The 15,006-nt window shown below is 37.4% G+C and overlaps 1 protein-coding gene and 1 long non-coding RNA gene across 3 annotated transcripts in view; one reads left to right on the forward strand and one right to left on the reverse strand.

Moving 5' to 3' along the window:
- Positions 1 to 5,457: 5,457 nt before the first annotated feature.
- On the reverse strand, positions 5,458 to 10,915 carry LOC143898464 (uncharacterized). Its single transcript, XR_013257222.1, has 3 exons — positions 10,776 to 10,915; positions 8,740 to 8,821; positions 5,458 to 8,144 (listed from the first exon to the last, which is right to left on the reverse strand). It is a non-coding gene; the product is annotated as an uncharacterized LOC143898464 (long non-coding RNA).
- The window catches only part of LOC143898445 (protein FAM13B), a 35,947-nt gene continuing 31,746 nt past the window's right edge, over positions 10,806 to 15,006 (forward strand). Inside the window, exons 1-3 of one of the 2 annotated variants that reach the window (XM_077407937.1) lie at positions 10,806 to 10,940; positions 12,014 to 12,491; positions 12,761 to 13,004. In XM_077407937.1, coding sequence (XP_077264063.1) covers positions 10,833 to 10,940; positions 12,014 to 12,491; positions 12,761 to 13,004 — 830 coding nt within the window. In that variant the 5' untranslated portion in view covers positions 10,806 to 10,832. The remainder of the gene's footprint in view (positions 10,941 to 12,013; positions 12,492 to 12,760; positions 13,005 to 15,006) is intronic. The other variant, XM_077407938.1, reaches the window with a different exon arrangement.

Genomic DNA, 15,006 nt, shown 5'->3' on the forward strand with positions numbered 1-15,006 from the left:
TTTATATTCAAGCGATCAAGGTAATTTGTAGACGGTGTGATATCGATTCAATCTTCAACCATTATATTAAATTAAACTACCTACTTTACATAGAATCAAAGAATAGATACAAAAAGTTGACAAATGTTGTAAATAAGAATTTTAAAGAAGAAATCCTTTTTCGAGATTTTTTCATACGAGTAATACATTTTATATGCAGTTGAGAAAAATACTTATAACATATAGAAATGTACAGAAAGATATTTTTCTTCTTGAAATACAATATTTGGCTTTTCGTCTCGCAAACGTTATGCGAAAAATATATATAATAATTTTTTTCCATACTTTAAACATAAATATATAAGGCATCGTCGAAAGTGTATATCATAACGCATAGGGCGAGCAAATAAAATCAATGGAAAACGGAAATAAAGAATGGGGAAATAAAAGTAAACGATGAAAGAAATTCAGTATATGGATCGAATATAAAATACGAAACACTGCAATTTCAAGCGTTAATCAAGCGCGTGCTCTCGAAATATAGCGATCCCCCTCATGACGACTGCCCTCGGTGTGCGTCGTTCCGACATCGGTGCATCGGTGAAAACGTGGGTCGTGTTCGAGATATATCCTATGCAGAAAATGATGCGCAGTAAGCATCGTCCTTCCGCTATACCCATCATTTCCCCGCATGCTCTTTTCGGTCTTTTCGCAATGGGGAGAGATGCTTATATTATGTATTTCCATCGGGCGGACTCGTGCCGCTGTTTATCCACATACGCGCGTCATGTAATCGTCAACAAACCCTCGGGCAACCCTCCGCGACCAGTGGCCGTCCTTTCTCTCTTTCTCTCTATCTCTCTCCCCCCCCCCCATCCTCTCAATCCCTCCTCGGCTCGCTTAGATTCTCGATCCTTCTCTCGTTCTACCCCCTTCATCTGTCTTCCTCCACCTCGCGATTCACGTGACCGGGACAGTCTATTGATTCCTCGAGGGTAGTGCATGCGCCCTCGTGCACGCGATCTCTGCTGTCAAGGGGTTTGTACACGATGGAGGGGACGAGTTTGGAGGAAGTCCCGATGGAGGGGATGCCGACGAGGGCGGAAGCGGGACGATCGAGGAACGTAGGGTGTCGAGAAAGGGACAGATAGAGAGAAAGGGAAAGATATAGGGATAGAAACTGTACGTAATCGGTAATGGTTTTTATGTATTTTTATGATGATGGTATGTATGTACTTTTATGAATAGGATGAAATAAAGTGATCGTCCAAGTTGAGTCGAAAAAATTGTAGGCGTTATGAATAAAATAAGTAACGGTGGTTCAAACATGCATTGCGTAAGCAGTTTTATCTTATGTATCGTATAAATATTTGATTTGCTGGCTGTTACACTATTTTTTACATTGTTTATTTATACATCGGTTGTCTAAATAAATTGGAGAATTTTAATTATGGAATCAATCTCTAATTTTTGAAATATTAAAAATCTATTTCAAGTATAATAAAATCGCTACAATTAAATAACCGTACTTTTAAGTAGATGCTTCTCTGCATATACGTAATTATCAATATTTCAAAAGTTATTATTGGTTTTTATTTTGTTTGTGAAAATTATTGTATTTAACTGACGATCTGTTTTATTTTTTGAATCTGCTTTTTCAAGAAATAAATAAAACGCAAATATCAAAAGATTTCTTGATTTGCAGCATTTATCCTTAATCATAATTGCTATTACTTTATCTCATTATTTCACACATTCCTTAGATTTAAAATTCCAATTTGTTCTATCCCTAAAACTTCTTAACGTTAATTTAGATTTTGCAATCCTTGCAAAATCCAAATTATCGAATCCAAAAAATTCAATCGGATTCGGCGCGTGCTCGATGTGAAATTCGAGAATTCCCTCAATCCCCATATTGCCGACGGGGAGGGAGGGTGGCGCGACGGCGTGCTCAAGCGCTAGTGAGGCGGTCAGGGGTTGCAAAGAGGAGGGTTGCGCGGAGGAGGGTTACGAGGAGGAGGGTGGCGATGAAGGACGGCGGATGGAGAGAGAAAGAGAGAGAGGGCTATCGAGGATCGCGGCGGAGACTCGGTCTCATTTGTGTGGCGTCTGTGTCGCGGTCAGCCTCTTCTTTTCGGGTCGGTCGTCATGACTTCCCTCATCTCGCATATCATCAGGTACAATTGACATAACTCACGCGTTGCGCATTCGAGTGCGTCTCTCCTTTCGAAACTACGTCTCTCAGTCGAAATGCATCTTCGCGGCGGCTCAGCGCTTTTTCGCGAGAACGTTACCTTAGTCTTGTGTCATTAGTCGTTTATGATTAATTGTGCACAGAGTGTCCCGGCGGACAAGTTCGAGATACTTCGACGAGTGATAATATATCGGCTGTCATGAGCAAAAAAAATCATTTCTGTGAGCGAGATTGAGAGCGGAACTTTCTGTGTAAGATTGAGGAAACGCGTTCTTTGCGCGTCATCGCGCAAGATGGTGAATTGAAAATGATAAATGACAGACCGTGATCTTTGTTTATCACTTTTTATTATTATTCGCGGTGCTTATGTGTCGTCACTTGCTGCGAACTCTTCGAAAATATTGTCGTTATCTGAAGTATTGACCTTTTGAAGTATCTCTGTGATACTCTGCGCACGTTGGAATAACATTTTATTGTTGAACTTGTTAATGCCAATGTAATTTTAATGTTTTAATGGAAAATTTTATATTTTAAAATTAAGCTACGAAATCCCCTTCGAATCAACTAGACTTAGTTCTAAATCGATGTTTCTAGACAGAGTTTGTACAGATGAGGGTGATAGAGGGTGGTTTCTGTCTCTGTTTACCACCACGAGCGAACGTCGCAGTTTCGCGAAGTTATCAACGTCAGTTAGCTCTAATCACAATTAACGATTCTTTTCTCGTTGTCGCGATCGCAAATGATTTAACGCCCGTTCGTGTTAAATGCGCGGTTAGTTTCGGCGAAAACTAATTCACTACTACAGGCGGCAGTCTGACATCGATAACTGCGCAAAAGACCGAAATTGGTGCTAAGGGCAGGAAAGCTGTTGCAGCTGTGCAAGCTACGCAGATTTTAAATCGGATCAGCTGCATCAGCTGGCACATGTCTTCGCGTTATTTCATTAATATTGCAGGTGAAATTATAATACTCTGCACAATTATGACGTATATATTTTTTTATTATATGTAGAATTGTAATACAGACAAAAATTATTTCTCTATTAATTTTTCATTATTTATAAATAAAAATCACAAATCACAAATAGAAGTTTTATAAGCGATCAGCCGAATTGTCTGATGACGTTGTTCTCGAACCAAAAGTGAATCAATCCTTGAGAGATATACCTTCATGGTATAGCGACTATTAAGAAACATTTCTTTACTTCGTTCTGTATTTCGCTAATGGCAAAGCGAATCAACTGATGAAACGCGCGAGCGGAAGTGCATGGCCACGGATCGTTATGTCACACTTGTCGGTGCATTGAGATTGCGTTTCGTCGCGTGAAACTATAAATGACCTCGATAAACATCCGTTAACCCGGAAAGGCTATACAGGGTACCATCTAGAGACAGATCCGCGCGCGAAGTATCCGTACGTTTTATGCAACTCACTGTAAAACATTTTATAATGTATAATTTTAGGACCAACTATTATAGGTGTAAATTTCCTGCGTCTATATAAAAATTTATTTTTTTGTACAATAATTAAACTGGCTGTGCCAGTAAATTTGCAGAAACGTTTAGGTAATAATATATTTTTATTTTTTTTTAATATTTTTAATATTAAAATTTTTTTTTGAAGCGCAAAAGCACTACATGACATGGCAGCATTACGGGTGGTAACGCCATTTCGCGTTTCACTCTATAATTATCTATTGCATACAATTGTATGTAAATTCACCTTAAATTTTTATCTATCCTTTTTTATGTAAATTCAATTGTGATGTATATAGGTATTTTATCGTTATATTATAGAATATTACAAGAATTGGTACAATTTACCTAAAATTTATGAAACATAGAATCGTTCGTGTAATTTTCTACTAAATATGTATAAAAATATATTTATTTTTTTATGTATAATATTAGAAATATCTACACAATTTTCAAATTTTCGCTATTGATTGCGTATTGATTTTTTACACTTATTATTTACGTAATTTTACATACTTTTTTTTTTACAGTGTATGTGAGGAGGAGTGAAAGCTTTGCTGGAGGCCGATCTCTTTCACGCGTAGATATAAGAGCGAGAAAAATATATTCGCATCTCGGAAAACGTGTAAACGCGCGACACGTCGTCGACCTGACGGAATTCGATTTCTTCCCAATGGTTACGTAAAAACGTGCGGTTGTTGCTAAGTGCAACGTACTCCTCCCCCGTTCTCTCCCCCTCGACCGGGGCGCAGGTGCAAGGGTCGTGGCACAATGAACTATAAAAACGAGATGCGAGGACGCGAGGAATAAAAGAGCGCGCGAGGGAAAATAGAAATATGAAATATATAAGCGTTGAATTTGAGAAATACAATTCTCTCAAAGGTATACGAATAAGTGCGTCGAGAACTCTGTGGAGTGCACCGTGTCTGTAATTAGCAATCTGTAATCACTGTAATCAGCAATTAAGGGGTTCTTTTCTTTTGCTTTTGAAAATTTGCAAAATCCGCGTGAAATATTCATAACTCGCGAGATATTCCTTCTTAAATTTCTTTTTATCGCTGATAGCTAAATCTACCTCGTAAAGTGGCTTTTCCGGATTATGAGCTTAGATAACAGGTTCTGAATTTAAAACGCGAATAAACACACAAGTCGCTCCTTGTGTTTTCTCCCTCGCGTTTATTTCTTATATTTAAGTATATTCTCACATTTTTCTATTCCGATTATAGTTTTTGCAGGAAATAAGGAACGAATGCGAAGACTGTTGTCTGTACTTCTGCCTCGAATACACGATTTCTACGTGAACTGCGTCTCTCGCGACGTTTTGCGAACAGGTGCATTCCATTTGATCGGCACGTCATTAGCCTGATGGGAGAACGCCGCGCCGGCTAGGCTCTTCCGCCGCGCGCGCGTACGAAATTAAACGCTCATTCCATTTACCCTCACGGGAAATATCGATCGCAGACACCCTACGCGGGCATGCACCGTTGAGTTGATGCACGCACGATATTTCGCGAACGAGCGAATTGATCGCCTGCGCGCGAATCTTTCCACTGCAATTTTCCGCTGAAAGTATTATAGGTCAGTGTTCCCAAGCGGGTTCCTCATTTTAAACGTCGATAATATTTAATCCATATATCAAAAGACTATTTAATTATTATACAGAAAATCGATTTGTGTTTCTACTATAATATTAATTTTTAACTTACAAAAGGATTAAATAGTGAACATGTGCCGGAGTATTCTGTCTTAAAAAGAAATTTAGCTGTGAAAAGTTAAACTTAATTTTTCAAAAATTTTTGTTAAAATTGATTGGCGCAAACTTCGTAATTTTTTATTTATCGATTTAATGTTTCCCATGTGCGATTTATGTTGATTACAAAACTTGATCACCTAGCTGCGCTTGTCAATTTTCGCTGTGTCTTTGAATTTTGAATCGGAATCTTATTTATTCCGTCTTATTTGCTGAAGAAGTTCTCTATACTTAGCGTAAGCATGAGAACAAATAATCATACATTTTGCTGACACTGCATTGCTATAACGGACGCAATATCGCTGAATAAATGAATATGTACATTCGCGCGTAGTTTCCGTATTGAATAACGCAGTTCGGTACGGAACATACATGAAAAGTTGGTATAGAATAGTGAAGTAACCCTTTCCGTGCTTTCGTAGTCGTACCGAATCTTCTCTGCAATTCGCGAGCTCTGAGTATACTACGATTATATATAAGATTCATGAACGATTCGCAGGTTGCAGAATTTTGCATGCCAATATTATTATTTTTATTGCTTTAAGGCTCGATCTTGTATAGATAATTTAAATGAGCATTAAATAATGGATTGTTATGTAACGTTGCTAAACTCGTCGAGCGCATTTTCCGCGTAATTATTCACGAAAATTATATCTCGTTTCTCGCGTAACACGGCTGTCAAACAGTTTAGAGAATCGCGCGAAAAAGCCAAGCGGCTTTACGCAAATTTCATTCTCGCTCGACTGTAAGCTGCGCGAAATCCCTCGTGTCGTTCCGACACGTACATCACAGGAAAGGAAATGAAAGACAGCGTCGCGATATGAGTGGTCTATACCTTTATGTAAATCAATTTTTTTTTTTTAGAAATCTTGATGAAGGTGATAAATCTTAGAGCCCTTTGAAAATGAAACAGTTATAATCGAGCGAATAAAAAATGCACTACTTGAAGACTTTGAAGAAAAATATTTTATATTTATATAATACATTTTATAATGTTAGATATGTTTTAATAACCACGACAAAGCATTTTAATTAATAATAACTTGATTTCTTATGGCTTTTTCAATCAATCGTGCTATTCAAGTTAATAGAGAACATTTTAATATATATAGAATTTCAATATATATAAATATTAAACAAAAGTCTCTTTCGTGAAATTTACTTTACTTGTATTGAAATATACTCACTATATATATTTCATAACACTTGTAGAAAGAAGGCAGTAATGTCTTTAAGATATGACATATAGTTGTTACGAGCTTGCGATGACGATTGTTGCAAATGAGAGAGAGAGAGAGAGAGAGCAAATGATGAATATTAATTAAATTAAATTTGAGCATCACGGACGTTAATTTCATAAGCTGTCGCGTGTACTGAAAAGCTTGATAGCCACGATTAATACGTATTCTTCTGCCGCAAAATGCATTAACAACGACTCATCGCCGTGTCTCTACAAAATCGACAATGCTCGTGCGGTTCTCGCTTCATGTAACAAATAATGATAAATTAATGTAAATTCGACAGAAGCTTGATTTATTTAGAAGTCTTTTACATATAAATACATTTTGACTGTTATTTTATATCGCTAATATGAAATTAATAAAATGTTTAAATTTTTTACCATTGAATTGATTAAAACGAAGATTTGCATATAATCTCGTTAAGTATATCTTACGTCACGAGAAAACTATAAAGTCGCATGAGACGCGTTCCTCGATTTTTTCCTCAATCGCGATGCATATTTTTCAAACACGGTCGCAGTCGACAGAGACCGCGACACGCTAAACGAATCAACGAACGTAATCAAATTGGGCCGTGTTACGCGATCGATTCAGAATTAGGTGCGATTCTATGGCTTCCACGCGTCCGAAGCACGGAGAGAACCAAGAGACTATTCTAATTCGTATAGCTTATAATTCTCACAACGTACATCAGCATAAGAAGAATACTTATAAAAGGAATACTCGACAAATATTTTGACGACAGAATACATACGAGTTTGTTCTTTTATGTCAAATAATTCTTTCTATATTTTCTATATAAAAACGGATATATCAGTTTGTACGGGAAAAAGTTATACGCTCTGAAGCATTGCAATATGCGTGGGTTGTTTCTTTGTTCAATCACCAACATGTATTCATAAGTTAATGATCTATTATATATGCTCGTCAAATAATTTATGCATAATGTAATTATGCATGTGCTACATACTACATACCGCGCACGCAAAAATAGAACGATAGCCTTATTATATATATAAACATAAATCATTTTAAATATATATCACGCGTCAAGAGCTATTATTATAGCTCATTATTAATATTAATATTAAGCGCGCGTTAATATCAAGCAGTCGAAAAGGATTAAATCGATATCGGACCAAAAATCAAATCAAGTCGAGCCCAATATTTCCCACGCGAGTAAAATCGAGGCCTAGAAGATACCTTACTTTCCATAATAAATATATTTACTACAAAAAGTATCTAAATTGACATATTTTAGAATTTAATGCGAAAGAAGCTGTTTACAGAAGGATACGTTGATCTTGAAGTATCTCTTCCGCAATTAGTGGCAAATCCTTTATTCTTTTCATGTTTATTTTTTATTTCCAGAGCGCAGCGGGTGCAGTAAGCGCCCGAGCAGGAGGTACGTAGACCATGCCAGGGCCAGGAGCGGAGTGGTGACCTAGACCTCATCCCGGCTTCGACCCTCGATGCTTACGCTACGGCTGGTGTCGACTCACTTCCTGAAGCAGCCATAGGCAGTGCCCTTTGCCTTAGAGAAAGGGCTCAATGCGATGTGCCGTGATAGGGACATGAACCCAGAACTACTAGTCGAGTCGCACGATCTCCGCTCAACGGCGTCGCCGTCGCCGTCGTCGTAAAAAGTATATAAAAAACGAAGAAAAACACAGACGGTTGTTTGAAATTTTCACGCGCACGCAAGAAGGACTTTTCTTCTTCTTCGACGGCCCTTCTATCTCTCTCTCTCTCTCTCTCTGCTGCGAGAGTCCTTTTTCGCATATATACATACATTTCGCATATATACATAACATACATACATACACACCCCCACGAGTCGTTCCTTGCCCTTCCAACCACGAAGACGAACAAGAACGACTTTCCTATATTTTCGTGTTATTCCAAGATAAATTAAAATCCCGACGAGAACAGAACGGGCTACTCTCAAGCGAGGAAGTGTGTACACGGTCTCGCGTTCGGTACTCGGTACTCGGTACTCGCGGTATTCGGCATAAATTCGTGATCCCAGTCGCCGGAACTGGCCGGACCGAAGGAGCACGATATCCGTAACCCGGAAGAGACAACATTATCAGTACATACTCACGGCGAATCCAGCCGAGGGGACGACAGGAGGGAGGGGCAAGACGAGACAGCTGCCACGCTGAGCTCGGTGTACTTCAACCTGTGGAGGATCGCGAGAGAGTGCATTGTGAGTGTTTCTCTTTAACATTTGCATATTTTATATGGTTGATACAAGCGAATAATTATGAACAATTATTATGTGTAGTTAATTAGTAATTTTAACTGATCGATTATTAAACAGCGCACAAAGTGAAGCAAATAATGATTTTAATCAAATTAGATGTACAAAGTCCCTAATCGTATTTTTCTATGGTTAATTTATTTAACTTATTGAGACATTATATATATATATATATATATATATATATATATAAAATTTTATATTTACTTGAAATATGACATAATATATGAAACTAACATTAAATTATAATTGATTAAAACTTCTTTTTATTAAACTTTTTGAAGATGTATATAGTGATATATTTAAAATGATTAAAGTATATGATAGCTCAGTTATATCATAGGTATAGGAAGTACATACATGATGACCTCATAATTGTCTTACAAAAAATATTTCTTTTTTATTAATCAATTAGGATGTCTATATAGAGACATAGTAAAATAGAGAAGTAAACCCTTTATAATCTCTCGTGTCTTTTTAAAGACTTCTATACAAGAGCATTGGTTTTCTGATGGCAAACATCCAAAACGCCTGGCGCGATTAAAAAACGATACTGTGCAGTAATTTTCCAATGTGCGTCACAAATTTGGCGTGTAGGCGATTAAAACGGATTAAAAGCCGTATATTTATGTCACGCGCACGCAAGAGTCTTGACGCGTCTGCCTCCTTGGTTACGTAATCAGGAAATTTTGGCACAATTTTGGTGCAAATGCATGAGTAATCCGGTTCGCGTGAAATTTCTCCGAATCTCCCACATCAGTCGCGACCGAGCATCATCGGCGAGCATCATTAACCGTCTCGTAATCGCTCTTCGAAACTGCGCACCTTTCTCTCATGTAAAAAGGGACGACAAAGGTAAATTGATCGACCGCGATATCGGTTATCGGTGCAACGGTCTCGCGACGAGTTATTTTCGATAACATATACTTTGTGTCGTTGGAACTTACGTCGCAAGAAACTTATCTGTTCGAGAGAGCTGGCAATTGCCAGCAAAGACTGCCCGATTTCGATGAATAATTTTTTTTGCTTTTGCAAACTGAAATATACACGACTTGAAAGGAATCGCATTATAAATACAACACTTTGCAATAATAATTAAATCAAAATGGAACATCTCAATTAAAAGTCAAACGCAAGAAGTATAGAAATATTGTGCCTGAAAAAAGAATAATATTAAAAATATTGAGAATGATTAAAATGTATCGTATTTGTTACGGAGATGTTACGGCGCGATAGTTTATATCAACTCGTCTTTTTATTTTTAAATATATATGCTAAAGGATGTTGATGTAGGAGCGAGGACGACGACATTTACGGTTCATCGATCTATTCGAATGGAGCTTTTCCTGTGTTATGAATGCGCGTTTCTCGTCACGCGCCGCTCATCGATCGCGCGCTTGCGAAAATATTGAAATTACTCCCACGATTGTTCCGCCAATGTCGGTGTTTCCTAGCACGATCGTGCAAATGACACGGCAGTCACCTCGCGTTAGGTCGATATGAAGCCTCCAATCTTCCGTCCGAAAAGAGATCAGTAATTTTTTTCAGTCAGCTTTTATTTCTGAAAAATACTTGTATCTATTTAAATTTATATTTAATATTATCCTCCAATATATATATATATATATATATATATATATATATCTCGGGAACATTAATACTGAATTTCCTGATTGAATCATCACATCATTCAGTGAATTCCCTACGCAAAATTTAGTCTTTTTATTTAGGAAGTTGTCCGTCTGATATTTTTTTTTTCTGATTCAATCACGATAGAAACCGAGATTTTACTCAGACGCAAGAATGATAGTAAATAACGATCAATCTTTGAGCGGCCGTCGTTTTACTTGCTGTCGCATATGGTGCGACTTACAAGTTTGCTCGTCGCTTTTGTTAGTGCGGCAGCAGGTCGCGGTGCAGACAAAGTGGGATGAGACGCCCTCAGCAAGAACATCATCATCATCACCACCACCACCATCATCACCATCATCATGGATCCTCAACAAGCCCCACGTGTTCTCGTCAAACACACGATAAGGTAGGTACTCTTCACGGCACTTACTGCAATTTCACATCGCGAAGTGTCATAACTTGCGTCTTTTGCGATCATTAGTCGTTTTAATAATCATGTCTGATGCTCAGAAGACATTATAAAGTAGATATATATATATATTTTTTTACGTATATTTTGCGAAATTTTGTTTCTTAATATGAGTAACAATTTTTCATCTGCTATAGACGGTTAGATTTACGTGTTTTCTTCAAGCTCCATCGCACTTTTTTGTTTATTAATTTATAACAATTAGGAGAACTGCGCTGCGTGAAGTTCTTACTTGCAACGGCTACTGCTAACTTAGTAAATAGACAATGGCGTAAAGCAGTTTTCGTTCTATATTCGAGATACGGCTGTAGAAACTTCCCGGCCCTTCCACTGCATTGAGCGAGAATACGGAGTCTATATCTATCGTTTTACTCTACTTTGTCCGCGATGCACTGCCTTTTCAACACTTAGCGGCCATTCGTCGATTACGCTTTCCCGTTTCCTGTTACCTCACTAATCATTTATACGACCCGTATAAATGTCTTGCAAATGTCGGAAATATCATTTATCGCTCGATACTCCACGCAAAGCGTTCAGAGTGGATGTAAAATGTAAGTACGTCGTTTAAACGAGTTAAGAAACGTAATAGAGACAAATATTAGAGAGAGTTTCATAATTTTATATAGCTAAACTTTATCTAGAAAGAAATTAATAATTGATTTTATTTAATACGAAACCGCAGTACTGTATTATATTTGATTACTAAATGTTATATAATTACATATATATAATACGAAACATAATTATATTATAATTAAATAATAATTATTTAACAATTAATAATATTATACACTTAACAAATAATAATAAATAATGTAGATATATAGGGGGACATTATTTTTTCTGTGAGCTCTTTACGTTATAGATATATATCTTTACTAATTTTGCAATTTATACTTTCGAAAAAACTTTTACTTTACGATATTTTCTACATATTGATAATATTTCACCCTTATGTTTATACATGTTGCTATAATTATTACACATATAATTTACATATTTTGTTACAGAAAGGAGATAGTTTAAATTTTGAACGTGTGCTTTTTGACTACAATACTCGAAAACGCGCAAGACTTAGGCGGCTTAACAAGTCCCTCGCGTTTCAGGACGAGTCTCGTCTCGCTCGCGTGAAGCGCGTCCTGGCAGGTTCGCTGTTAGGCCGCGGCGCTGGATCCAGCAGGATCTTCGGCACCCGGCTGGAGCTGATCGAGTCGTACCTCGACACGGGCGTGCCATACGTGGTGCACCGGCTATGCAGCTACATCGAGGTGCACGGCTTCCAAAGCGCGGCGGTGTTCCGCCTGTCGGGCGGCAGTCCCCGCCTGGCCGAACGGCTAAGGGCGGCTTTCGAGCGGCGGGGCGATGCCGATTTGGAAGCAGCCGGATGCCCGCCGACGGCCGCGACCATTCTTCGCCAATATCTGAAGGAATTGCCGCAGCCGGTCGTGCCATCCACTCTCGTCGCCAGACTGCTCAACATTCACGCCCGTGAGCATCAATAATAATGCTATCAATTTCTCAAAATAATTCAGGATTTTCCGAGAAGGGAATCTCCATTCGCGTCTAAATATCATTCCGAGATGTGTCAAATGCGGTTACGAGTTAAATAATTTAAATTTTCACTTGAAAATTTGAATGAACACGGAATATTTTAGTGTTGGAGGGAAACTTTGCTATTAGAATGTTAATGCAAATTTGATTTGGGTCTGCGTCACTCCCGACGCTCTTGATAAATTCTGTGAAAATGTCTGTCGCAGAGAACTACGCAAACGATCACGACTCGTGGATCGCCTCGACGAAGGAACTACTGTCGACCCTGCCGTCCTCGCATTACCGTCTGCTCGGCTACCTGACGAACTACCTTAGCCGATACGAGGCGCGACATGGACGCAGCGCCGGAGTCTGCGGTGTTTTCGCACCTGTCATGCTGCCTCACGTGCCGCCCGCGACCACTCTCCTGCGGGACATCCTCGCCGAGGCGCCGGTACTGTTCCCCGACTGGTGAGTGACGCATAATATGATGATTCTCTTAGCGTAATGACTCGAAGAGTCTCGCAAAATAACTTAGAGAACTCACGCGAGAAACTTACGTAATAACCACCGGCGGCGGAAACGAGCGATATATCTATATATTCCACCTCACTCATTTCGATTATTTGCATTTGCTATTTTAGAACGATTAGACCGCCCACGATACGTTTTACAAACGTGAAAAGATAGCTTTCGAAAAAGAACAATTCATAATCAATGTACGTTACGTAATGATAAAAATAATCGAATTTTTTAATAAATTTTTGATATAAAGTACGATTAAATTTTAATTAAAAAATTTTTTCATAACCGGAATTTTCTACAAAGATAAACAAATATTACTTTGAAATTCTAAATTTATAATATATATTTTCATTAAAAATTTTTGTATAATATTACACTGTTAAATTTGTAGTGTTTGTAAAATTATGCTCAATTTGAGTCATTTTTAATCATTCCTATAAGTTGCCACTGCTCCTACTCAATATGTCATTAATTTAATTGAAAACAATATTAATTTAACTAAACTAATTGAATTAAAATAGTACAATTTTGTGTTAAAATAATAAATTTTGACACACATGGTAGTTAAAAATAACAAAATGTTATTTAACAAGATATTTGTTTAAATTTTGTCCTTTAATGTTTAATATAGTGCATAATTATGTTCCTATTAAACTTTTATTTTTTGAAAGACCGTTGAAAACGCTTCGTATTGGGGTGCGAAAGAAAATATTGAAGGAATACGTAATTTTTGCACGAGAAAAAGATTATGCAAAACATAGTGACGTTTTATTTGCGTCAAATTGGTAATTTCGCGGGCGTTCTTGAAATCGTGAAAAAACATTGTTAGCGCGAAATCATGGCTTAACTATGCCAGCATGCCTATAACTTTATAGACCGTTCATGCACCGTTAAACAACCAATGCTGACCAATATTCTTCGGTCGGTTGTTCGTGACTTTTTTTGCGACTAAAACAAAGAGATTTATCAGCACAAGATCTCACATGGCTTTTTATCTGTCCGGCGAAAAGATTAAAGTGTCAAATTATAAAAACGCATTGTATATCAGATTAAAACAATAAAGTATACCAATCACATATTTTTCATTAATCAGAGTTTATGTTTAGATATCGGTTTGTTTGCGATAAAAATAAATATTTTTTATTTTCTTTATTATCGTGACATTTAAAAAAATGAAAATATTTGAATATCTATTACATGGGATATAATACAATTTTATTGAGCTTTTTTGATTACTCACACACGTATTATGTATTCTGCACTGTTAAAGGTTAGAGGATGAAATTTAAACCAATACCATGAGTCAGATTTATTTTGTTATTTTTAACTACCATGTGCGTCAAAATTTATTAGTTTAAAATAAAATAGGATTATTTTAACTCCATTAGTTTAGTCTAATTAACATTGTTTTAATTAAATTAACTACGTATTGAGTAGGAGCAGTGGCGACCTATGGAATAGTTAAAAATTACTTAAAATTGAGTTTAATTTAACCTTATGAACTTAACAATGTGATTTTGAGATTTTTTAATTTAATTTTTGAATTTAAGCAACTTTAAGCAATTTAAAATGAGTTTGAATGAGAAACGAATAAAATTTGAGATACATTTTGTTATAATAGTACGGGGCATTCCCCATAGTTCTTTGAAATCTCTTCAACGAGAGTCGCCGCAATTTACGGTTACCCGACATTCGCCTGAGTCGAATAAATCGGCCAAAGCACAATGACTCTGTTTACTAATCTGAAAATCCGATTTAGTCGCCGCGTCGTGTATTAACCGCGCTGTGAATTACGCAAGAGTAAACGCGATTCGAATGCGACGGCCCGCCGACGGCGTTGCAAGATAAATTATAAAGCACGTACTCTGCGGAAAGTATGCGGCGCAACCGCGTCGAGCTTGTGCGCGTAAACTCGCCGAGCGTTCGTGTTTCGATTTTCTCGCCGTCT

The sequence above is a fragment of the Temnothorax americanus genome, unplaced genomic scaffold, assembly GCF_048541705.1.
Source record: "Temnothorax americanus isolate GAGA-0224 unplaced genomic scaffold, ASM4854170v1 Scaffold23, whole genome shotgun sequence".
In the NCBI taxonomy this organism is placed as follows: Eukaryota; Metazoa; Arthropoda; class Insecta; order Hymenoptera; family Formicidae; genus Temnothorax; species Temnothorax americanus.